The 25452-nt window shown below is 36.0% G+C and overlaps 1 protein-coding gene across 1 annotated transcript in view; it reads left to right on the forward strand.

The window, feature by feature from the left end:
* The window catches only part of CNTN5 (contactin 5), a 1330348-nt gene that overhangs the window by 1250194 nt on the left and 54702 nt on the right, over positions 1–25452 (forward strand). Inside the window, exons 19-20 of the mRNA XM_019035685.4 lie at positions 18856–18926; positions 20393–20627. Of these exons, the coding sequence (XP_018891230.3) occupies positions 18856–18926; positions 20393–20627 (306 nt within the window). The remainder of the gene's footprint in view (positions 1–18855; positions 18927–20392; positions 20628–25452) is intronic.

The following is a 25452-nucleotide window of genomic DNA, read 5'->3' on the forward strand; positions in this document are numbered from 1 at the left end:
TTGGGCTGATTGGGGGAGAACGTTGGGACCCCTACGCGGGGCTGCAGCACACCCGGATTTATTTCTGGCCCCCAACAGCTCTGGGGGAATTGATGAGTTGAACTGGCAAGGAGCAACCCACTCTTGCCACAGGCCTCTGGAACCCCAGCAAAAGGAGACCCCCTAGACCACCACGGACTCTGGACTTGGCAGGGAGAGCTGCATACAGAAGTGGTAGGAGCTGCAAGCCAGCTGATGTGGAGCCCAGAGGGTTTGGTGCAAAAGCATCTGTAGTGAAGCATGGTCAGGGATGGCCATCCCCCTAGGTTCGATTTGCTCCATAGGAGACTTTAGCCCTAGGGGAACTTTCTGTCTGTCCTGAACTCTGTAAGGCAGTTTTGCCCATCAGATGGGGCCAGTCCCACCTAAGCAACACCTTAGTCTGCTGGCCTCTCCCAGAGCCTCAGTATGGCCACACCTGCTTGCAGGGCGCCCTCGGGAGCCTTGAGAGGCCTCACAATAGCTTCTGCTCTGGCAGACCCTGACTGAAAGGCAGAGAGCTTAAGCGGGGCGGCTCCTATGGCCACTCACCAGCCTGCACAGTCTTTCCCCCCACTGCAGCCGCAGCGTCCCCGACATCCCTCCATGGGGCAACTCCCACATGAGTTTGCTGGGCGTGTCTGCTTAGGGGTAGGGGTGGGGATTTGGGTTTGCTTTCCTTGCCCTGACAGCGCCTGGTAGTACAGTCTGCTCCCCCTTCCCCTGGCAACCACCATTGCAGACAGAGTCTTGGTGGGTACAGAGCCAGCAAGCCCTGTCCCAACAAGTACCCCACCCTTGCTTTAAGAATGCGCAGATGACAGCGGATCCTCCCCCACCTTGAGTGACCCTTCCGGCTTGCAGAGCAGAGAAGGCACCCAGACCTGCACCTGTCAGTGCCCTGCCCCCAGCCAACACCACCTCCAGTGCAAGCAGGCACACAGTTGTCATCAGGCATCCCCCACCACCACCATCGCTCCAGGCCCAACCCCCACTGCATTGCCTCCGCCACTGTGGTGAATGTCCCCAGGGAGACAGGCACCCAGGAACCCGCTAGCACTCAAAGATAGAAAGATTCAATATCATTAAAATGAACATACTGCCCAAAGCAATTTATAGAGTTCATGGTATTTCTATTAAACTACCATTGACATTCTTCACTGAACTACTAAAACTATTTTAAAATTCATATGAACCAAAAAAGAGTCAAAATAGTGAAGGCAATTCTAAGCAAAAGGAAGAAAGCTGCAGGCAACATGTTACCCAACTTCAAACTATACTACAGCGCTACAGTAACCAAAACAGCATGGTACTGGTACTAAAACAGACATACAGATGAGCGGAACAGAACAGAGAGTGCAGAAATATGGACTAACTCCTACAACCATCTAATTTTCGACAAATCTGACAAAAACAAGCACTGGGGAAAGGATTCCCTATTCAATAAATGGTGCTGAGATAACTGGCTAGCCATATGCAGAAGATTGAAACTGGACCACTTCCTTTCACCGTATAGAAAAATTAACTCAAGATGGATTAAAGACTTAAATGTAAGATACAAAACTATCAAAACACTAGAAAACAACCTAGGTAATACTGTTCTGGTCATAGGAACAGGCAAAGATTTCATGATGAAGATGACAAAAGCAATTACAACAAAAACAAAAATTGACAAATGGGTTCTAATTAAACTTAAGAGCTTCTGCACAGTGAAAGAAACTGTCAACAGAGTAAACAGATAACCCACAGAATATGATAAAATTTTTGCAACTCTATATCTGATAAAGGTCTAATATCCAGCATCTATAAGGAACTTAAACAAATTTACAAGAAAAAAACAGCCCCATTAAAAAGTGAGCAAAGGACATGTGTAGACACTTTTCAAAAGAAGACATACACGTGGCCAACAATCATATGAGAAAAAGCTCAACATCACTGATCCTCAGAGAAATACAAAATGCAATAATATTAAAACCACAAATGAGATACCATCTCATGCCAGTCACAATGGCTATTACTAAAAAGTCAAAAAATAACAGATGCTGGCAAGGTTGCAGAGAAAAAAAGAACACTTATACACTGTTGGTGGGAGTATAAATTAGGTCAACCATTGTGGAAGAAAGTGTGACAACTCCTCAAAGACCTAAAAACAGAAATAACATTTGACCCGATACTCCCATTACTGGGTATATGCTCAAAGGCTTAATACCTGGGTGATGAAATAATCTGTACAACAAACCCCCATGTCACAAGTTTACCTATGTAACAAACCTGCACATGTACCCATGAACTTAAAAGTTTAATTGCCAAAAAAATCCACATGATCAAATTATCACATTAAAAGTAAATAACAATACAAAAGATGTTCAGTTTTTTCCATATAAAAATTAAACAACCAAAAAAAAGAGGTAAAATGGCTTAAATATTTTGGAAAAGGTTCATCCACAGAAAATCCAACTTCTCCACTTTTGTGATTTGCCTATTATAAGTTGTTTTTTCTGCTACCTTTTCAATAGCATGAATTTTAAATTAAACATTAATTGCCTGGTTAGATTTTCATGCATCCATAAAACCAGCCATGCTTTCATTGTATACAGGTGTTCATTAATTAAGAGCATAACAGGTTAGTTGTTCTTCATTTTATGTACTCACTGTGCAGATACTGAAATGACTGCCAATAGTAGTACTTATGATCACATACTTTCTAAAAAGCGCTGCCTTACTTTGCATATTGTTAATTGTGTTTAAACAAAGGCAAAGATTACTGCCTAATTCAGAGGCTCTCTATAAATATTCATTTCAAAAATAAGTAATCCATTTGGGATGAATAATCCTTTTCAACTTTTTATGGTATGAATCTCCTTGTGCTATTAAAAAGCATTTTAGCAAGATCACTTTTACATTTCAAGCTAAAGTGTATTCAGATTATGCATTTTAAAAGAATGTCTATTTCTGCAGCTACCTCAATCATGTATTGCCTGTCTCTATTTTATCATGAGTTCTATATACATGACATACTTTAGTCCATTAGAATCTTATGGAAGAGAAGCAGCATGAGAAATGCACAAAGTACTCTCCTTTGAAAGTGAGTTGAGGAAGGTTTGTATTGCATCCTTTATGCTTCCTGTACTGTGGTACTACATAGGGTTAGAGCTACTAATGGTGTTGAGCCGAGTGTTGAGTTATGTGCCTGTTTTGTCAGGCAGCACGGATTTAAAGAGACACCAATATCTGGAGACATCCTCTCAGATGATGCACTCTGCCTCTATTAAGTACATATCCAGTATTTTAAAAGATAATGCTGCTCTAAAGAGCCAACTAAACTTTGAAAATAGAGCTGCTTGGGAGAAAAAAGGTCTCACATTAGGGATGTTGAATTGAAAGTGGTATGCCTCTTTAAGGTTCACTTATTTAATAGAATATTCTAAATTCCAAAGCAGTGCAGTGAACCATTTCTGTCATAGAATTGCTCCTTTTCTGCATGCCAAAAAACAGAATTTTTCTTTACAATTTTTCTGAAGAGTATATTTTGAATTTTCCGGTCATCAAGAAATACTCGGTCAGGCACAGTGGCTCATGCCTATAATCTCAGCACTTTGGGACGCTGAAGCATAGGGATCATCTGAGCCCAGGAATTCAAGACCAGCCTGGCCAACATGGCAAAAACCATCTCTGCTAAACATATAAAAATCAGCCAGGCATGGTGGCACACACCTGTAATTTTAGCTATTCAGATGACTCAGACGTGAGAACCTGGGAGGCAGAGGTTGCACTGAGCAGACATTGCACCACTGCACTCCAGCCTGGGTGACAGAGTGAGACTCTCTCAAAAAAAAAAAAAAAAAAAAAGGAAAGAAACACTCTTGATAGTCAGCAAAGCTAAGATAAATTGGTTCAGTCCAATTTCTTAGTATTAGGATGTCAAAATCATAATACAAATATACATTTTATGCACACATTTCATTTTTAATTTATGTGGGTATACAGTAGGTATATATATTTTTGGGTTACATGAGATATTTTGATACAGGCATACAATGCTTAGTAACCATATCAGGATAAATAGGGTATTCATCCCCTCAAGCATCTATCCTTTGTGTTTCAAACAATCCAATAATACACTTTTAGTCAGTTTAAAATGTACTATTAAATTATTTTTTTACTATAGTCACCCTGTTATGCTAGCAAATACTAGGTTTTATTTATTCTAACTATTTTTTTATATCCATTAACCATCTTCCCTTCCCCCCAACCCCCACTACCAACTACACTTCCCAGCCTCTGGTAACCATCCTTCTACTCTCTTTTTACATGAGTTTGATTGTTTTAATTTTTAGCTCTTACCAATGAGTGAGAACATGTGATGTTTGTCTTTCTGTGCCTGGCTTATTTCACTTAACATGATGATCTCCAGATCCATCCATGTTGTTGCAAATGACAGGATTTCATTCTTTTGTATAGCTCAATAATACTACATTGTGTACAAGCACCACATTTTCTTTATCCATTCATCTGCTGATGGACATTTAAGTTGCTTCCAGATATTGGCTATGGTAAATATTACTGCAATAAACGTGGGAGTGCAGATATCACTTCAATAAACTAATTTCCTTTCTTTTGGGTATATACCTAGGAGTGGGATTGCTAGATCATATGGTAGCTCTATTTTTAGTTTTCTGAGAAACCTCCAAACTGTTCTCCATAGTGTACTAATTTATGTCCCCACCAACAGTGTATGAGGGTTCCCTTTTCTCTAGATTCTCACTAGCAGTTGTTATTGCCTGTCTTTTGAATATAAGCCATGTAAACTGGGGTGAAATTATATCTTATTGAAGTTTTGATTTAAATTCCCCTGATGATCGATGATGTTGAGCACATTTTCATATGCCTGTTTGCCATTTATATGTCTTCTTTTGAGAAATGTCTATTCAAATCTTTTGCCCATTTTTTGAATTGGATTTTTTGATTTTTTTCCTATATAATTGTTTGACTTCTTTATATATTCTGTTTATTAATCCTTTGGCAAATAGGTAGTTTGCAAATATTTTCTCCCATTCTGTGGGTTGTCTCTTCACTTGTTTACTGTTTCCTTTGCTGTGCAGAAGCTTTTTAAATTATCCCATTTGTCTATTTTTGCTTTAGTTTCCTGTGCTTGTGGTATATTGCTCAAGAAGTCTTCGCCCACTCCGTTGTCTTGCAGAGATTCCCCAATGTTTTCCTGTAGTAGTTTCATATTTTGAGGTCTTAGATTTAAATCTTTAATACATTTTGATTTGATTTTTATATGGCAAGAGATAAGAGTCTAGTTTCACTTTTCTGCATATAGATATCCAGTTTTCCCAGAACTATTTAGTGAAGAGACTGTCCTTTCCTTGATGTATGTTCTGAGAACTTTTATTGAAAATAAGTTCATTGTAGATGTATAGATTTATGTTGGGGTCCTCTATTCTGTTCCATTGGTCCATGTGTCTGTTTTTATGCCAGGGCCATGCTGTTTTGATCACTATAGTTCTCAAGTATAATTTGAAGTCTGGTAATGTGATTCCACCAGTTTTGTTCTTTTTGCTTAGGATAGTTTTGGCTATTCTAGCTCTTTTGTGATCTGATATAAACTTAAGAATTGTTTTTTCTATTTCTGTGAAGAATATCATTGTTATTTTGATAGGGATTGCATTAAATCTCTAGATTGCTTTGGATAGTATGGACATTTTAACAATATTGTTTCTTACAATTCATGGACATGGAATATCTTTCTATTATTTTGTGTCGTTTTCAATGTATTGCATCAGTGTTTTACAGTTTTCATTATAGAGATATTTCATTTATTTGGTTAATTCCTAAGTGTTGTATTTTATTTGTAGCTATTGTAAATAAGTTTCTTGATTTCTTTTTCAGATTGTTCACAGTTTGCATATAAAAATGCTACTGATTTTTGTATGTTGATTTTGTATCCTGAAAATTTACTAAATTTGTTCATCAGTTCTAATTGTTTTTTGATGGGGTCTTTAGATTTTCCCAAACATAAGATTATATCATCTGCAAACAAGAAAAAGTTGATGTATTCCTTTCCAATTTGGATGCCTTTTATATATTTATCCTGTCTGATTGCTCTAGCCAGGACTTCCAGTACTATGTTGAAAAACAGTGGTGAAAGTGGGCATCCTTGTCATGTTCCAGATCTTGGAGGAAAGGCTTTCAGTCTTTCCCCATTTAATATAATACTAGCTGTGAGTTCATCATATTTGATTTTTATGATGTTGAGTTATATTCATTCTATACCCAGTTTGTTGAGAATTTTTATCATGAAGAGATGCTGAATTTTATCAAATGCTTTTTCAACATCAATTGAAATGGTCATAGGTGTTTTGTCCTTCATTCTGTTGGTATAATGTATCACATTGACTTATTTGTGTATGTTGAATTTGCCTTGCATCCCAGGGATAAATTCCACTTGGTCATGATGAATGAACTTTTTAATATGTTATTGAATTCAGTTTGCTGGTATTTTGTTGAGAAATTTTGCATTGATACTTATCAGTGATACCAGCCTATAGGTTTTTTTTTCTTTTTTGATATGTCTTTGTCTATTTTTGGTACCAGGGTAATACTGGCCTCATAGAATGAATGGGAAGTGTTCCCTCCTTCTCTATTTTTTGAAATAGTTTGAGTAGGATTGGTTTTAATTCTTTTTTAAACGTTTGGTAGAATTCGGCAGTGAAGCCATTGAGTCTGAGGCTTCCTTTTTTTTTCTCTGGATGCCCATTTATTACAGCTTCAATCACACATTATTGATCTGCTTAAGTTTTTAATTTATTCACAGTTCAATCTTGATAGGTTGTATGTGTCTAGAAATTTGTCCATTTCTTCTAGATATTCCAATTTATTGGCACATAGTTGCTCATAGTAGCCACTAATGATCCTTTGAATTTCTGCAGTGTCAGATGTAATGTCTCCTTTTTATGTCTGATTTTGCTTATTTGTGTACTCTCTTTTTTTCTTAGTCTGGCTAAAGATTTGTTCATTTTAACTTAAAAAAAAACTTCTTGTTCTATTGATCTTTTGTATTGTTTTCTTCATTTCATTTATTTCTGCTCTGATCTTTATTGTATTTTTCTTCCACTAATTTTGGGTTTGGTTTACTCTTGCTTTTCTAGTTCCTTAGGATGCCTTAGTAGGTTGCTTATTTGAAGTTTTTCTTTTTTTTTTTTTTTAATGATTTAGGCACTTATAGCTATGAACTTTCCTCTTAGGATTGCTTTTGCTGTATCCCATAGGTCTTGGTATGCTGTGATTCCATTATTATTTGTTTCAAGAAATTTTTCAATTCCCTTCTTAATTTCTTCATTGACCCATGGGTCATTCAGGAGCATTTTTTTGTGATGTAACATATGGCCTATCCTTGAGAATAATCTATGTGCTGATGAAAAGAATGTGTATTCAGCTGTTGGATAAAATTTCTTGTAAATATTAGGTCAATTTGGTCCATAGTGTAAATTAAATCCAATGTTTCTTTGTTGATTTTCTGTCTGGAAGGTCTGTCTAGTGCTGAAAGTGAGGTATTAAAGTCTCCAGCTATTATTGCAGTGAGGTGTATCTCTCTTTCCTTACCTCTCATAATATTTCCTGTATATATCTGGGTACTCAAGCATTGAGTGCATATGTATTTCAAATTGTTATATCCTCTTGCTGAATTCACCCCTTTATCTTTATATGGTGAACTTCTTTATGTCTTCTTACAGTTTTTGTCTTGAAATTTATTTTTTTCTGATATGAATATAGCTACTACTGCTCTTTTGTGATTTCCACTGGCATGAAATATGTTTTTCTACCACTGTATTTTCAATCTATGAGTGTCTTTATAGGTGAAGTGTGTTGCTTGTAGGAAACAGGTTATTGCGTATTATTTTCTAACCATTCAGCCACTCTGTCTTTTGATTAGAGAGGTTAGTCCATTTACATGCAGTGTTACTATCGATAAGTAAGGACTTACTCCTACCATTTTATTATTTGTTTTCTGCTTGTTTTGTGGTCTATTCTTCCTTCTTTCCTTTCTTCCTGCCTTCTTTTTAGTGAAGGTGTTTTTCTCTAGTGACATGGTGTAATTTTCTTTTCACTTTTTTGTGTATACCTTGTAAGTTTTTTGCTTTGAGGTTACCACGAGGTTTGCAAATACTGGCTTATAACCCATTATTTTAAGCCGGTAACAGCTTATCACTGTTTGCAAACAAAGCAAACAAGTAAAAAGAAAACTAGTAAAAAATCTACATCTTAACTTTAATCACCTCCTTTTTAACTTTCTGCTGTTTCTATTTATATCTTATTGTACCATCTATGTCTTTGAATGTTGTTGTAGTTATTATTTTTTATTGGTTCATCATTTAGTCTTTCTCCTTAGGATAAGAGTAGTTTATACACCACAGTTACAGTGTTATAATATTTTGTGTTTTCCTGTGTACTTACTATTACCAATGAGTTTTTTACATTCAAATGATTATTTATTCCTCATTAATGTCCTTTTCTTTCCGATGGAAGTATTCTCTTTAGCATTTCTTGTGGGACAGGTCTGGTGTTGATGAAATCCCTCAGCTTTTCTTTGTCTGGGAAGCCTTTATTTCTCCTCATGTTTGAAGGATATTTTCACCAGATATATTACTCTATGGTAAAAGTTTTTTTTCATTAGCACTTTAAATATGTCATACCGCTCTCTCCTGGCCTGTAAAGTTTCCACTGAAAAGTCTGCTGCCAGACATATTGGAGCTCCTTTGTATGTTATTTGTTTCTTTCTCTTACTGTTTTTAGGATCTTTTCTCTATCCTTGAGCTTTGGAAGTTTGATTATTAACTGTCTTGAGGCATTGTTCTTTGGGTTGAATCTTCTTGGTGTTCTATAACCTTCTTGTACTTAAATGTTAATATTTTTCTCTAGGTTTGGGAAGTTCTCTGATATTATCCATTTGAATAAACTTCATACCTCTATCTCTTTCTACCTTGTCTTTAAGGCCAAAACTCTTAGATTTGCCCTTTTGAGGCTAATTTCTAAATCTTGTAGGTGTGCTTCATTATTCTCTTTTCTTTTGTCTAGTCTGACATATATTTTCAAATAGCCTATCTTAAAGTTTACTAATTCTTTCTTCTGCTAGATCAATTCTACTATTAAAAGACTCATGCTTTCTCCCCTGTGTCAGTTGCATTTTTCAGCTCCAGAGTTTGTGTTGGATTCTCTTTATTATTTCAATCTCTTTGTTAAATTTGTCTGATAGAATTCTGAATTCTTTCTTGACATTCTATTTTTTTTTTTTTTTACTTTCTTTATAACAGCTATTTTGATTTATCTGTCTGAAAGGTCACATATCTCTGTTTCTCCAGGATTGGTCCCCGGTGCCATATTTGGTTCATTTGCTGAAGTCATGTTTTCCTGGATGGTCTTGATACTTGTGGATATTTAACTGTGTCTGGCCATTGAAGAGTTAGGCATTTATTGCAGTTTTTGCAGGCTGGGCTTGTTTGTAACCTGCCTTTCGTGGGCAGGCTTTTCCAGGTATTTGAAAGGACTTGCGTATTGTTATCTAGCTGTATCTGCTTTAGGGGACACCCCAAGCCCAGTAATGTAGTTCTTGGAGACTAGCAGAGGTACTGCCTTGATAGTCTTGAACAAGATCTGAAAGAATTCTCTGGATTACCAGGCAGAGACTCTTGTTCTCTTTCCTTACTTTCTCCCAAACAAATGGAGTCTCTCTGTTCTGAGCCACCTGGAGCTGGGGATGAAGTGCCATAAGTACCCTGGTGGCCACCACCACTGGAACTGTGCTGGGTCAGACCTGAAGCCAGTCCAGCAGTCGATCTCACCTATGGCCTGCTATAAACACTCGCTGGTGACTGCCTATGTTTGCTCAAGGCCCTGGGGCTCTACAATTAGCATATGGCAAAGTGACCCAGGCCAGTGTCCTTCCTTTCAGGGTGGTGAGTTCCCCTAGGGCCTAGACAGATCCAGAGGTGCCATTCAGGAGCCAGGGACTAGAGTCAAAATCCTTAGAAGTCTACTTGGTGTTCTATTGTACTGCAGCTGAGTTGATACTCAAACCACAAGGCACAGTCCTTCCCATTCTTCCCTCTCCTTTCCAAAGGCAGAGGAGCCTCACCACGTGGCCACTGCCACCACAAGCCCACAGGTAGTACTGCCAGTCTACTGCCAGTGTTCCCTTAAGGCCCAAGGTCTCTTAAGTTAGCTTTTGGCGAACGTTGCCTGGTCTAGAACTCACCCTTCAGGACAATGTGCTCCCTTCTGTCCCTGGGCAGGTCCAGAAATGCTGTCAAAGAGTCAACTCCTGGGATCAGGGACCCCAAGAGCCCTCTTAGTTCTCTACACCTCTGTGGCTGAGCTGGTACCTAAGGTTCAAGACAAAGTCTCCTTTACTTTTCATAGCAGATGATTAATCCTGCCAAGACTGGGTCTTTCCCTTCAAGGTAGTGGGTTCCTTTCTTGCCCAGGATGTATCTAGAAATGTCATACAGGAGCTAGGGTCTGAAAAGAGGGCTTCACAACTATGACCAGTGCCCTATTCTCCTGTGGCTGAGCTGGTATCCAAGAAGCAAGAAAAAGTTCTCCCCACTCTTCCTCCTCCTCTCCTAAAGTGGGAGGAAGGTATCTCTTATGGATGTGCAAGCTGTGCAGCCTGGACTTAGGAAAGGGGTGGCATCAACACTCCCCTAGCACTCCACCCCAGCTCATATTTTAGAGGCCACATATTCTCCAAGTCCACTATCTCTGAGCCCAGTTCAACACAGGACTTGCCTAGGAGTTACAGTCCTTGTGGCCCAGACTACCTTTCAAGTTTATTTAGGGCCCCAGAGCACTTGAGCCTGTGGTGGTGAGGCTTTCAGGAATTCAAGTTCTGACCACTGAGATGGAAGATTTCCCTCTGGCTAGGGATGGTTTAAATATTCCCTCCGGGCCGGGCACTGTGGCTCACACCTGTAATCCCAGCACTTTGGGAGGCCGAGGTGGGTGAATAACCTGAGGTCAGGAGTTCGAGACCAGCCTGACCAACATGGTGAAACCTCATCTCTACTGAAAATACAAAAATTAGCCGGGCGTGGTAGCGGGCACCTGTAATCCCAGCTACTCGGGAGGCTGAGGCACAAGAATCACTTGAACCCAGGAGGCAGAGATTGCAGTGAGCCAAGATCGGGCCATTGCACTCCACCCTGGGTGACATAGCGAGACTCTGTCTCAAAAAAATAAAAAAATTAAATAAATAAATAAATAAATTCCCTCTGTGGGTGGGCATCCGCTGAGTTTGGTCTGGTTTTGCTTTCTTCTATAACCAAGCAACACTGAATTTAATGTCTCACAATTGTTGCACTCTCCCTCTCCCAAGCAAACAGATTTTCTCTTCTGTGTTGTGGGGCCACTGCTGGGGAATGGAGGAGTGGTGGTCTCAGTGATTCAAGACTGTTTTTCCTACCTCTTCAGTGCATCTTTCAGCAATATGAAGTTTAAACCAAATACTGTGAGTGCTCACCTGATTTTTGGTTCTTACAAAAGTGCTTTTTATGTGTAGCAGTGTCCTTGCCAAGGGGACAATCAGTGGAGCCTTCTATTCTGCCATCTTGCTCTGCCTCCATCTCCTATATTTAAGCTGTATTTTCTTACAAGTTTTAGTTAGAGATTAGATAGATTGATAAATAAAGATAGATAGCCCTGTGTTTAATTTTTGAAATGTGTTAATATCATCAAACCAATATATAAATTTGGGATAGCATAATGGAAATACTTTCTCTATTATTCAAAAAGATGACACTCAGGAGAAAAAAAATCACATGTGGGGAAATGAATCTGAAATACACACTGTGGGTGAAATGGAAAAATACATAAAGTAAATACAGCATTGTCAATTTTGTCATTTAATTGAATTTTAATATTCTATATGTTACATGTTCTTAATACTGTTGAAAGATAAGTGAAAGGGAGAAAAGATATAGTTAACTATGTAACTTGTCATTCAGAAAGGTCTGATCTTCTCTATAGTATAAAATTTCAATTATCTTCAGAGCTACTGGTATAAATCTCAATATTTGCAGTTTATTTCAAATTTTAATGAATTATATATACACACATGAATAAATATACATATATGCTTATGTGTGTATGTATCTTTTAAAGAAAAAGAAATTGCACCTATAATGAAAGGTTGGAGTTTCTATCTGGATTAATGTTCTACTGTGCCACTTAATAGCAGGGTGGACATAGGCAGGAAGCATGTCATTTAAGGCTTGAATTTCTCACTCATAAAATGGGGATACCACAACCTACTCCTTTTGACCATTCTATTAAATAAGATTTTTTAAATGCATGTAAAGAGCTTAGCATAGTGCCTGGCACATGATAAATGCTCAATATTATTGGAAGCTATTTTATTGTATCACCTCCATCGTTAATTTAAATGAGTTATTACTTTATTAAATGGAAATTTACAAACTAGTAATCATGAAAAAGTATATTTTTTCATATTGAGAAAACATTTTCAGAGTTAAATGCATGTTTGTTGATACAGTAGGAACCCTACAGTCTCTTGACTTGCAGCTCTGCAGTCAACTTCCCAAGATACCCTCACTGTGAGAAGTCTCCGCTGCAGACAGCCAGCGTTCCATCGTGCCCTATCATCCAGCCCACTGGAACAACAGGAGAGTCAAGAGAACGTTTTAGCACATGGCACACTCCACAGAGCATGCATGTCTTCTAAATCATCCTTGCAAACCTGTGGCCTGCCTTCCCATGATGCTTTTTCATCTTATCTAGTTAGTACTGTCTGTAAGGGGATTTGATATTTCTCAATATGTAGCCATTTTCTTTGGTTCTTGTAGCATAGACAAGGCAAAAGGAGTAGAGGAAAAGAAGTGTTGAATGAAAGATTATGCTTACACATTTGTCCACACATTCAAATTGCTTTGCTTTCTGGTTATTTTTCTCCTACACTGTATTCTGTCCCTTCATTCTCTTCTGACTCAAATGGAAAATTACACACGTATTTCTGGCCACAAAAGGAAAAATATTTTTTCTACATTTGAAAACTCAAACACCAATAAATAGCTGTAGAGGTTAAAACAAACAAACAACAACAACAAAAAGTTTTTTTCTTCTCCCGCCATTGCTCTCCACTATGCTCAATATGACCCCAAACCTCAGCCTCAAATAAATCCTAAGCATTTTCACGTACTAGAGCAGTCACATTTTCAAGTATTTAAAAATTCCAGTTTAATTTAATTAAAAAATTTAATCTCACATCCAATTCCATGTTCTCCCACTCCCTCCCAGCACAGACCTGACCCAACAGCTATGATCTGTCTTTTCTTTCTTCTTTCCACTTTATTTCCTACTTTCCAGCGGTGCTCTGGCACTTTCCAGGTCAGACAAGAAGGAGAAAAGCTTCCACTTAGAGGGTACAATTTGTGGTTCTCACATGGGTGTTAAATGTTCAACATGATAGCATTTATCCACATGCTGCTGCTTTCTCTCATGTGGTGCATTGAGTTCTTTGAAGTCATCTTGCTCCCTAGCAGGCAGCCTTATTGGGTGTGATCCTAACAACCCTATTCAAAACTATCTTCATGACCACTTGGTTCACAGTAACCATTTCACATTCCTGGGCTGCCAAAATCTAGAATTATAGGATATTCTCAGGAACTATTATTTATTGTTCTTCATTTGAAGTTTCCTCAAGTAGCTCAGTATGAAATTGAGGTATTCTAGAAAACTCTGAAACTCAGTACAAGGCATGATAGGTAAGCATCTGAACTTCTCTGTAGTGGTTGTCTTGCTCCTCTCCTTATTTACCTTGATGAACAAATAATATCCCCACTTCTCTATTGACAGCTGGGGTTGGAGGGAGATGCCATAGCAAATCCATCTTCTAAACTGACAACCTTAAGACAGCATTACTTGTGCATGTATGTATATGAGTTGGAGGCAGGCAATGAGAAAGAGTCATAAAATTGGTTTCTCTGATTTGTAGTGAGACTGGTTTTCTTCAGCCACTCTCAATTTAGCATCTGAGATTACATGTGACTCATTCCAAGTTCAGAAAACAGTCGTTTAACTTCCTCTTACAATTTCTTAAGTTATACATTACCTTCTGACACCTACAAAGGGTCCTGCTCTGTTGACATTTGTATTTTCACAGTTCTTGTCCATGATGGTGACTTAGAAAATTCCCTTGAGTTCAAAAATTATGGAAGAGACACAATGGAATATTATTATAAGATGGGCTGGATAAGTTTTATCTGGGGGTATGTGAATAGGCTTTGTATATATTTTTTCTTGGCTTTTCTTTCTCCCCTTTTTAGCAACAAATCTTATACAAAGATTATTTTACCTATTCTTTGCATTTAGTTCCTTGTGGATCTATATAAACAAAGGGAATATGAGTTGAGATAAATACCATTCATTTTGTACACTCACCTCCTATCTTCTTGACTATTGCTACTTATAAGCAGGTTTATAAATCAGAAAATTCTTACATTTCCTGAAATATCCTAGCAATCTCTTTCACAAATTCAAATAGGTATTTTGCCTAGATTTCCAGATTGAAACAAACTATGGCAAAACTGAAAGCTTAATTCCTTTGGTACTACCAAAACAATATTATTGGAATATCCAAGAAGGATATTCTGTTTCAAGATTGCATGTGTACAGACTCACGATGAACTTTCAGCACTTCTCATAGAAGACTTCACCACTTTCTCTTTTTCGAATCTAAACAGAAAATAATATTAAGTGATATTTATTGATTATAATTCTGGGTACTGTGATGAATAATCATGAAAATAACCTTAAGAAGCAGGTATAATTAGTATCTCCATGAGACAATGGAAATACACGTTAAAAAATATTTTCAGCCAAGCAATTAGAGGGGTAGAACTAGGATTCAAACCCAGATCTTTCTTACTCCCACTTCTCACTCCCACAAGAAAACCTTTACCGTTTGTACATACCACTTTATCTACCCTAATAAGAATAAAAGCATTATGTAAACTCTTAAGGAAATAACACTGGTTCTTCTGGGCGGGGTGGGGGATGGTGGGCAAGGGGAACCCCTTCAATTTAACTCTTTCTGTAAACTAAGCCTGAGTTAGAATCAATTAATTGAAATTTTCCTGTGCTACATACTTCAATTTGAGTAGAAAAAAATTATTTTTTAAATGTTCCTCTTGACTTCTACCTTTGCTATATAAACTCCCTCCCTTCCGTCTTTTCATTCTTCAGCACCTTTCTTTCCAAACCAATTGCCAGATAACCATTAAGCTCCAAAATTATATGGCCTGTCCCAGGTCTCGAAAAGAGCTGTATTTTTTAATGAGTGGGGTAAGCGCTTACTGTAACATAAATTGGAAATTTTTCAGGTAAAAAAAGATTGGTAAATGATTTCATTATATTTTATTTTAGTTAAACGCTAATTAAAGCATATTATTAGTGTGACTCACTTTGTTCAACCTACTGAGAAGTCCTTTGATATTCTGCCGTGGCTAAACTAAGGTAGTACACTATATTTTTTTCATTCTGTGTTTACAAGAATGCTTTCAATGTTGAAGAGGAAAAGAGACATGAGTTTATATTTCAACATGCCAGGTAAGACTTAAAACAGCTAGGCATTTGTAGCTTGTGGATAAAGTATCAATTACATTATCCACTAATGGATGAGCTTTGCTCAGAAAGAAATTCAGAAGAATCAGACTTAAACCTGCTAACCATACGTATAAACTTGATTCTCTAAGCTAATATGCTCAAGACATTTATCAGTAGTTGACTGAGGAAGAAGAGTCTAGCTGCTTAATCCTGGATTCAAATTTTATTAATTATATTTAAAATATATTTGGTTTTAAAGTAAATATGTATTTCTCTGGACTCAGCAAAAGCATTTATTAGATATTTGATTATATTAATTTTGTGCTTCTAGCAAGAATTATAGAACTTTTACACCATACGGGCTCCGAAAGATTAAGTCAAATCCCTTCAGATCAGGAATACGTTGTTTTATAAAGGGATATAATTAAAACCAGTGGACTCCATCAGTGCAGAGATAATAACTGTGTGCCACCAACTTGAAAAGAAAATGAATGTACATGGGTTTCACTGATTAGCTGCATGTAATTAGGAAATTTAAGCCAATTGGAATTAGAGTACCCAATTCAAACATTGTGCCCATGACAACAAAACACTGCCTGAGCTGCAGCTATTACAGCCTGAAGTTTTCCACTAGTGAATCCGATTATATCTAGTAAACTTTTTTTAAAATTTGAGTAGCTGTTACTTATACACATATGCTATTAAAACACGGTGAGCCATAATGCCTCTCTTGTCAGTTATTGTTCATTAAAATTGGAGGTAAGGTAAGAGAAGGATGATCTTATTCCTTTACATTAAGTTGAAGATGGGCTATCTTGTCTTGAAAATAAATTAGCAGCAGTAAGAAAACCTCACGGACCTGATTTCAAGTAGTAAAACAAATGTTTTTAAAACTTAGATCATTAGTTGAAATTTGAAATCACATAGAGTACTTTCAAAAAATGAATTAAATAGAAGTGAATCAAATCATAGAAGAAAGCCCTCTTTTGCTTTCTTAGTTTCTCAAAATGGAAATTTTCCCCAAAATGTTCACTTGCTTTTTTTTTTAAATTTTTTACTCACAAAGTTAAAACTTTTAAAAATCTAAATTGGTAAATTGTTTTTTTAAAAATAAAAGTATCAATGGATGTGAAACAATACTACCAAAGCTTCAACAGTTTTGATTTCAAATAGTTACTTTGTTTTATTCTATTAATATCTTTTAAATAGGCTTCTACATATTCACTAGAGAGCCTAGAGCCTACTCTAAAACTGTAATCCAGAGTTTCTGAGCATCCTTTTCTTTTTGATGATGTTTTAGGGCTGAACAAAGTAGAAAAGGATCTTCAATGCCTAGTCTTTCCACAGAAACCTAAGATTGTAGGAATGATGTCCTCAAAGAAGAGGATTCAAAGCCCTAAATTTAGAGTACAAATTTAGTCCAATTTAACAGATGAAGTACTGGGTCTGGTATACATTACCCATGTTATTTAAATGTGAGTTTTCAGAGATAAATGTGAAGAGTGTATGTGTGTGTGTATGTGTGTGTATATACATTTTAAAAAACCAATAATACTAAGAGAAGCAGTAATAGCATGATATCAATAAATTATTAATATCTTGTATCCACTATTTATTTGACTATGCTTTGATGGTCATAATATTCAGAAGTCTGAGATTAGCCAAAAAGGGAATATTTGAAAATTTGGATCCCTGTCCTTTTACATATACAGTTAAACTAGTTCCATTCTTGTGTGTCTTACCCATAACATTGAGCAGAAAATAAATTTAGACTAATACTACATAACAGTGGTTTTTCAGACATGGTTATAAGGCATACTGATATGTCACAGTCTGTTACATGTGGCAACAACTATGACTACTAATACATAACTCAATAAATGATTTGTTTGCTGTTCATATAAATTAGGTCATATTTACAGTTATTGCTCTAATTGCATCATTTTTCTCAGTTGAATTCCATGTGATTTCTTAAATGAGAGAAAAAAAAGGGTATCCAATTCCATGCAATTCTGAGGGAATCCGTGAGATGAACTCCACATATGAATAATCCTCAGTATGTATGTAACAGTGAAAGAATAAAGATTGATAACTGCTGCTGCATAATCCTATGTTGGTAGCAGCTGCATGTGCCTGAGCAAGAGAATTGTGTTCATGGAGAAAAGGGCCAAACGATACTGAAATGTAGACCCTGACAAATGAAGGTTATTTATTTCAATGGAGCCAATTATATATTCACAGGTTTTGCTCACCCTCTTTTCTGGCCCAAGGAGAATTTGTTTTCTTCCTTTCCAGGAGTATATAAATTCCACTTCAGTTTTTCTGGTGTATAAAAGGCTGTGTGAATACCTACCAGTAATTAATAGCCTTTCGTTCCAAGTAAGTAATATATAGGAGTGAATTTATTGTTTATGAGTATATCAATATCGTTTAAAAATGATATGCCGGAATAGAAAGGCAACGCTGAAGTGTAAAATTGCTAATGCAGGCTCTGTAAAATGATTTCTTTTAATAGTTTTCTTCATTTAAAAGTTCTTCATTTGAAAATGTTCCCTTTCAACTGCAGATTTTGTGGTTTGGTGCAATGAAGGGGAAATTTATTCCTTTGACACATTTATTCTTTTAATAGTTATTCATTTGAAAAAGTTTCACTGGTTGCCTATAAATTTTGCAGTTTGCAGAGAGATTCATTCTTGACAGATTTTTTTAAATGTTTATTCATTTAAGTAGTTTCTCACTCCATGGAATTGTTGCTAAGGTTTAACAACAACAACAAAAAAGTACTGAAGCTTCCTGGGGGTTCTGGTAAGGCAGTAATGCTAATCTTGACCTGTGGATTTTTCAGTGGCTCTGCAAGCCCCGGGATAACAAAAAAGAGTCACGTCATTAGCAAAGAGGAGAAAAGTGAGCAATTTTAAGGACAAAATTTACCTAATCATTATTAGATGTTCTTAGATATAGTGTTAATTATTATTTAGAAATCGCTATCACAGAGCATTTTCAAGAGGCATGGTGCAATAAGTGGTCATGAAAAAAAAAGTGTATCAAAATCTGCCACATAGATTTGAAAGCAGGGTGTTTCTGTCACCAATATTTTGTTTTAATCTTTAATATGACCATTTGACTTCAAACAAACTTCTGACTTATTTCAGGATTTTATCCAACGTAGGTTGGGAGTTCTTTTTCTCCTCACTCTCCACCCATTTTTATCCACAGTTCCGAAGACAGCACCCACCAATGTAAGCGGAAGAAGTGGAAGAAGGCATGAGTTAGTCATTGCCTGGGAGGTAAGAAAAACACATCCTCTCACCAATTACTCCACGTGTTTGTTTGGCTTAGTGTGATATTTAATTATTTTATGATTAAGCAGTCCACTTGATTCATTTAGAGGCTAAAAACAGTGGGAGGAAGGAATGAACCACTGCTGAATAAATGCCACTTTACCCAGGTTATCTCATTTAACCCATACAACAATCTTATCAGTTGGAATGATTTTCTTCATTTTACAAATCATGAAACTGAGGCACTGTTACATATTTTCCCTAATAAACAGAATTGTGACTTTGATTACAAAATTTGTGTCATTTTATCTATCTCATCATATGCCTCCAAAGTATCATTTGTCAAGGAAAAAGAGTGGAGATGAAGGCGGAGGGGATGTGAAGAGTACATTTATTTTCCATGAAGCCACCTTCCTTTTTTGATGTTAAATAACCTTATTATTAAATGTAAATAGCTCACAGAGATCTTAGAATACATAGAAATGGAAATGCCTGTTAGAGTAAATAGAGCAACTCCTTGACAATCTCTAAGAACAATGAGAAAGTGTACAGAGATCTCTTTTGCCAGTAAGAATTATTCCATGAGCACATCATCTGTCCTATTTTTTTGTCCATTCCCCCTTTTCTTCGATAAAACTTCATATTTTTTTTTATGTCTACAGAGGTATTAACTTTCCAATAGCTGACCTTCACTGAGACCAGATCTCTGTAAATGGAATTGCCTTTCCATGTAAGCTTTAATATAATGGGCTTTGTCTCTTTGCCACCACTCAATACATGGCTTTTCTTCATATCAAAATTCAAGGAAAAAAACTACTTAGCTAATATTTATTGAGTATCTACTGTGTGTGAAGCACTGTGCTAGACAGTGGCTGGTAACTTTTCCACATTGACTGGTCAATCACAATTACTCCTTTCTATGGTGTGCAGTTGAAGCCCATGTAACCAATTTAAATCTAAGCCATATAGCACAAGAAGCTTCTTGAATACCATAGTCCAACTTTTTCATGTCAGTAACCATAAAAGCAATTGCAAAGCACACTACAAAAAAGGTTTTAACATCACTATATCTTACTTTTGTGGTCTAAAGGGTTCTGCAGAGCATTACCAGTGACAAGATATTCCCGACCACTAGACCATAGGACAATTTTCCCCAACATGTTAATCCAAAGATCTTCATTTCATATACATGACTAACTGGAGCAAATTTGTTTCACTTCAAAAGTTTTCAATTCTCTTGAGAGTTGTTGTACATTTCAACTGATACAATTTTTCTTCTTTTACCTTTAAAGCTTTTTAACTTTCAAAGTAGTGCCAAAATGATTGTACTATTTTGGCTTCCAATGTAGTATAAAGATTTGAGACTCTCCCTTTCTCTAGCTATCCATAATTTTTTTTAAATTAGGAATTTGGAGAAAGTGGATTTTTAATCAATCATTTTGCTGATAATTAATTATATTTTTCTTCTTTAGCCAGTATCTGAAGAGTTTCAGAATGGGGAAGGCTTCGGCTATATTGTGGCTTTCAGACCCAATGGAACACGTGGCTGGAAGGAAAAAATGGTGACATCCTCTGAAGCTTCCAAATTCATTTATCGAGATGAAAGTGTCCCTCCTCTTACTCCCTTTGAAGTGAAAGTTGGCGTTTATAACAATAAAGGAGATGGGCCTTTTAGTCAAATTGTGGTCATCTGTTCAGCTGAAGGAGGTCAGTTTTTTTATTCCTATTATTTTTATTTAACATTTTACTTTGTTATACAAATAATCAGACACTTTTGTACACATATTAGAAAATACAAATAAGGCAAAATAAACTCATTCATAATCTCACTAAACTTTTTGGATATATATTTCCCAAACTTTTTTTAATTTTTTAAATTAAAAGTTGATTATTCCACATATGTTGCTTTATGTTTTTCACATCCTAACAATATATGGCAAACATATATCCATGAAAACAACAATATCAGTAATCCCTGCAGTGTATTCCTTTCTCTGGGTGGACATTAAGCCAATCCTCTTTGGTCTGAAATTTAGACACTTTTATATTTTTCAATATATATGTAAAGTAGATTTAAATAAATGCTTCATTTATGTGACAAATAAATATTTATTTCTAACCCTATGCATAAAGCACTGTACTAATAAAGAAGTTTCAGACAGGGCTTTTTCTTGGAAGCTTTTCAAACACATCATTAAATCCTATGGAAATCTTATGAAATAGACATTATTGCCTCCATTATGTAGAAAGAGAAATTGACTTTCAGAAAAGTTAAAGAACGTGCTAAAGGTTACACTGCTTGTAACTGAGAATTAAATCCAGGTTTGTCTAACCACTGACTCCTTGATTTTTGTATAACATGCTGCCTTCATATGCATGACCATGTTTAATTCACAAGATAGAACTCGTAGGTCGGCAATACCGAGTAGACAATATACCTATTTTACAGATGAGTAAACTGAAAATTGGTTATACTCAATACATGATAGAGCTACAGTGGAAACCCTGCTTCCTACATCAAAGATACTGAGTTGTTTCAAGTTTTAATATAAAAATGCAATTTTCTGGGTGAAAGTATAATAATAGATCTAGCCCCCTAAAGTTAGCTTTTCCTCTTAGTCCTTCTTTTATTCAAATTCAGGATTTCAGTTAACCTTACAAGTGGGGGAAAAAAATGAGAAAAGGAAAAAACAGATTTGTTTCCTAAATTTACAAATGACTGAGAAAATGTTCCACCAAAGGCAGCATTCACTTTCCCCATACCAATAAGTGTGGTAAATATAAACTAACCCTTATACTTCCTCTGTGCCCACATGTAGGACTTGAACAGCTCAAGAGTATTATTCATAATTAATTATTATATCCCCCCATGAAGCTATGAGCTTCACGGGGGATATAAATATAGTCATGTGAATATTTTAAAACAAAGATAATGTTTGATTTATGGAAGATGTAGTTTTTCAATAGTAAGCTGCCTCATATTTTTATAATATAGAGCCAAATTTTAAAGCAGAATCAGAAAGTTTATCTTAGCATAAGAGTAAGCAGGGAATTGAAGAATCAAGTAATGGCAAGGAACTACAGGTATTCTGATGAGATACCAGTTGCACTTAGCATCTCAGATTTCTGATGTGTTTTCAGATAAAGTCCATATACCATGTTACTTATGTTATCTAATGTAAAGGTTAAAACCAAATATGAAATTGGAATCTCAAGCCTTAATCTACATTTCAGGAAACTGAGTCTCAGAGAGGTTAAGTAACATGCTCAAATTCACACCAGTAAGTGACAGTTACAAGAAATGATAGTAAGTGACAGAGCTAGGATTTTAACCAGGTCTATATGACTGGAAAGCACATTTTTTAACTACTACACTATACTGCCTCATCGGGAATGTACACAATAGTGATATTTTCTATTATTTATTGCTCAAAAGATCTATTTTGAAGTATATGTGTTATTCAGAAAGTGCATATTCTTTTTCCTTTTAAAATGTTGGAACCTAATTATCAATTACATAGCACCAAAGGTCGCATGAGAGATTTATTGGAGAAGTTTGTGAACAAGCTTTGTATAGTAACAACAGTGCTGCCCTTAAGAAATTCAGCTTTGTAATTTCTTTGTCAACCTTTGCTTTGAAATTAATTTATAGCAGCCACCATGGGTTTTTTTACATTGTATTTTCTTAAACTTGAAATGGCTTGCCTTTGGAAATTTCTCTTTCAAGCTAGATAGAAAATATGCATATTTTCTTTTAAAGACACTGAGGTTATTCCTGTAACATATTTCATAGTAATGTAACACTTCATTTATTTTAATCAACTGAAATATGAAATATATTAGGCAAATTAAATCTGGATAGAGTCCTTTGTTCTGACACTGAAATTCAAGCATATATTTGGCATTTGCTCACTAATTAAGTTTACAAATGTGGAACTTTATATGTAAATATGAGTAAAGTGTTAGCATCATTAGAGTGTGTCAACGAAGAAAGGCAGAACAAGGGAAAAGAAAAGCATTAACCTGAGTTCAAATCTGATCACACTAACTAGACCATCTTGGGCAGTTTATTCACCTCTCTGAGGCTTAGCTTCCTCCACTTTAAAAATGAAGGTCTCAAAATAGAACATCTCTGGAATCCTATACAAATCTAAAATTAAAACCCTGTCAATTTATTCTATATTCTAAAACATTATTTTAGCTGGGAGCAGTGGTTATGCCTACAATCCCAACACATTGGGAGGTTGAGGCAGGAGGATCGCTTGAGCCCAGGAATTTGAGGCTGCAGTGGGCTATGGCAATGATGACTTCACTACATTGCAAACTGAGTGAAAGAGTGAGACCTTTCTCAAAAAATAATAATAATAATAAGTGGATTAAAACAAAACATTCTTTGTAACAATTGTCCTAACATAGATAGCAATAATAGATCAACTTTTGCTATACAATAAAAAGGGAAAATCAACATCCTTTTTTAGTCACTTCGCAATTTGCTTTACTTAAAAAGGAGTGAGCATTTCAAAAATTAAACCATTTTAAAAAACAGTAAAGGCCTGAAATAAACTTATAAAATAATATATTATACTCTTGCCAGTGCAGGTTTCTCCCCTCAGTGTCTATGGAGGTTCACACAGCTTCTCAGTGTGTCTTTTATCATTATACTCTTGCCCAAAGCCCAACTAATCGGAGCGAAATTGTATTTCTCCAAAAGACAAATCCTGCTTCCTTATTCTTCCATTAACCCAATCCACTTGTTTATCACCTTGAAATCCCTCCACATTCTTAGATACAGTAAAGAACAAGAGGAGTGAGACTGCCTTACTATTTCTGTTTATGGGCTTAGTTCCTCCTCTTCCTTTCAAGTTTACCAGATACATGCCTTAAGCACTGTGAAAAAGCCACCTTTTCACAGCCGACACCAAGCTGGGAAGAAAAATATCAAATGCAGCTACCAGAATTTATGTTATTGGGAGGGAAGCAGAGAACAGAAAAATTACAAGGCATACCTTACAGTACTACTTCTCAACCTATTTCCCAATGGAACATGGATAATAGATGACATTCATAACCAGAACATGCTTTTATAAGTGTGTATGTGCATTCTCCATTCTATCCCTTTCTTTTCCTCCCAATAAAGCGTATCAGAATGCAAATAAAATTACATTATTTTAGAGAAAACCTTGAATTGACTTGTTTTTCAAAGAAATAATCATTTGCAAATGTTGATGCTTGATCAATAAATCACTTGGGATATGACCTTAACTCTCACAACTCTGAGGTTTACTACTGCCCTAGAGTACTGTCAGAAAAAGTTTCAAATGGTTTTTCTGCTAACACCCGTAAGCCTCTGAAACCTTTCAATGTTGCCACAAGAGAAGCAACCCTTAATGACTCTGTCAGTGCCAAGCAGCATCTGACATAAGCCCTGGAAAAAGAGATATTTGCCTGCCAAGATATCCATGTACCCTGTACATGTGTCAAATATCTTTGCCCTTTAGACCGAGCAAGGTTTATGTGCATTCCTAATCCTGACTTCAGACCTCTAGGGTATGGTATAATTCTATACAACATGCTAATTTTGGAAACAATTCCATTTTTAAAAAAAAAGAATAGTGAAGTTTCAAAATAAGTTCTCAAAATGCATGGTAAAACTGATAAAAATTAATTTTTTTCCAAGATAAAAAATTAAATTGGCTTTTTCTTCCACATTTCAAGAAATAATGAATACTCAAACATACCATTTTCCACTTAGTTCTTCTCACCATAACTTCGGAAATAAAAAGAACTGGAGCATTCAATTAAACCGAATAGAAAAACAGAAGAAAAATTGATACAGTTAATTATAGGTTGAAAGATTTATTTACTTGTGATGCACTTTATCCTTTATCCTTTCTAGTTTTCTTGGCTTTTGCCTTATCTGTAAAAAAAAGTCCTGCTCATATATTTATTAAACCTAAAAAGCCTGTCCTCATTTGCAGAATATAATAGACAATTATCTCATTGCAAGTGGAGCTACCACAGCTCAAATTAAAACCTAATATTCCTAAGGTGTTATTCTCCAGATCCATCCTTAGCTGAAACTGAGCTCAGTGGGATTTATGTGAACTTGAAAATTAATAAATTGACATATTAGTTGTAAAATACAAGAAATAATTTCCTGTCTTTTCCAGATGATCTATTTGGATTAGTGCCTATAAAAGTTCAACTACAGCTGTCTTCACTGAATTTTTAAATAATGAAACCATACCCTTTCTCTCAAGGAGTTTATTAAAGTCTCTTTTGATTAATGCTGTTGCTCTAAGGGTCTCCTGGGAAGGGATCTCTTGGAAAGTCAGATGTATAATCAATATTACAAGCACATACCCCCATATTACATGAAGAACTCCAGCTGCTAGGTCACTTAATACAAATGTATCATCGAAATTCATGAACATGGTAATGCTGTTCAACATTTTTAATCTATCAGAAACAAACGTATCAATCAACCTGTCCACTACATATCCCAAGATTACAGTGAAGGAGTTAGCTATGG

Source organism: Gorilla gorilla, chromosome 9 (genome assembly GCF_029281585.2).
Source record: "Gorilla gorilla gorilla isolate KB3781 chromosome 9, NHGRI_mGorGor1-v2.1_pri, whole genome shotgun sequence".
Taxonomy (NCBI): Eukaryota; Metazoa; Chordata; class Mammalia; order Primates; family Hominidae; genus Gorilla; species Gorilla gorilla.